We start from the raw sequence: 1,417 nt of genomic DNA, 5'->3' as shown, positions 1-1,417 counted from the left end.
TCTGGACTGTCTCTGACAATATCGGATACATCGAGAGATGGTTTTGATGTCTTCCTTTTAGCTAATGGAGACTGCGAATGGCGTGCCGGAGAATCTACACTGCTAGTTCCTAAAAAAAGTGAGAAAGAAATCATAAATACTATACAGGGACTTTGACCAGATTTTGGAGCAATTTTAAAAATTCATAAAAAATCCAATTCATATTAGAATCAGCTCAAACTTTCTACTTAACATAAAAACATGTATATGCATCAGAAAAAAATATAAAAATGGAGAATTCTCTCCTTGCCATTTTTGCCAAAATTTGGCTCGAGACCCTGTACTATAGTACAGGGACTTCGACCTGATTTTGGAGCAACTTTAAAAATTCATAAAAAATTCAATTCATATTGGAATCAGCTCAAACTTTCTACACAACATAAAAACATGTATATGCATCAGAAAAAATTATAAAAATGGAGAATTTTCTCATTAAGATTTTTGATGAAATACCCTATTCCAGGATCTCAACTCTCAAGTCAAAAACTTGCTATTGGAATCACTCACTTTTTCTCTTTATCAGTTTTTCTTGGAGTGACATTGCAAAGTCTTGCAACAAATGATCCTCCTGGAGTTGACAGTTGAGATCCAGCGAGTATCCCGTGATCGGAAGGTAGAAGTCTGGATGGGACTCAAACGACTCATGAAGCATTTCTACAAATAAATAAGAATTGTATAATAATACCAAGTGTAGCAGTATATCTAGCAGTATCTGATTGACAGATAAAGTAACAAATCCCAACATTCTTTATTGATTTCACTTGCCTTTGTTTTCAATTTGTCTCGAATCTTCTTCTGACGGGGCCCAAAGGATGTTGTTGCCTTCTAGTCCTTTGGGAAGAATGTAGTGAGTTAAAATGTGGTTCAGCTGTACAGGATGAAGACAGGGAAACTCTTGTCTCAATGTATCCCAAGAGAACTGAATAGAGAGACAATAGAAACAATGGAACAATAACAACAATATACAAGAAAAATAATAATATTATACATGTACAATATTATTATTTATCATTCATTTATTTATTCATTCATTTATTTATTCATTCATTTATTTATTTATTTATTTATTTATTTATTTATTTATTTATTCATTTATTTATTTATTTATTTGTTTGTTTGTTTACTTTGATTAGTTCATGAGGTGATATTGCTATGAGGTCAATGGCAGATGAGAATGTGCCCAGAAATTGAAATACAATGTCCCTGAACCCGACAATCCCAGCCCAGCCTTCAAATCTGTCTAGACTCATCCTTAACTGTAAAGAATGATGGAAAATAAATGGTATTTTGTCATTTAATTATTTTTTAATACTTTAGTTCCTCTAGAGTATTTGAATAATCCCATCTCTGGTCCTTGATCAATGAACGTGTTAAAGAG

At 32.5% G+C, this 1,417-nt stretch overlaps 1 protein-coding gene across 1 annotated transcript; it reads right to left on the bottom strand.

Moving 5' to 3' along the window:
- Positions 1 to 17: 17 nt before the first annotated feature.
- LOC105316206 (ras-associating and dilute domain-containing protein-like) lies at positions 18 to 1,384 on the bottom strand (the record flags this gene model as incomplete). Its single annotated transcript, XM_011411023.1, has 5 exons — positions 1,352 to 1,384; positions 1,164 to 1,295; positions 805 to 958; positions 547 to 693; positions 18 to 109 (listed from the first exon to the last, which is right to left on the bottom strand). Coding segments are annotated over exons 1-5 (558 nt in total), but the record flags the coding sequence as incomplete, so codon positions are not given.
- Positions 1,385 to 1,417: the final 33 nt, after the last annotated feature.

The sequence above is a fragment of the Amphimedon queenslandica genome, unplaced genomic scaffold (genome assembly GCF_000090795.2).
Source record: "Amphimedon queenslandica unplaced genomic scaffold, v1.1 AMPQUscaffold_3533_Cont24474, whole genome shotgun sequence".
NCBI classification, from domain to species: Eukaryota; Metazoa; Porifera; class Demospongiae; order Haplosclerida; family Niphatidae; genus Amphimedon; species Amphimedon queenslandica.
This window is presented reverse-complemented; position numbering and strand designations above follow the sequence as displayed.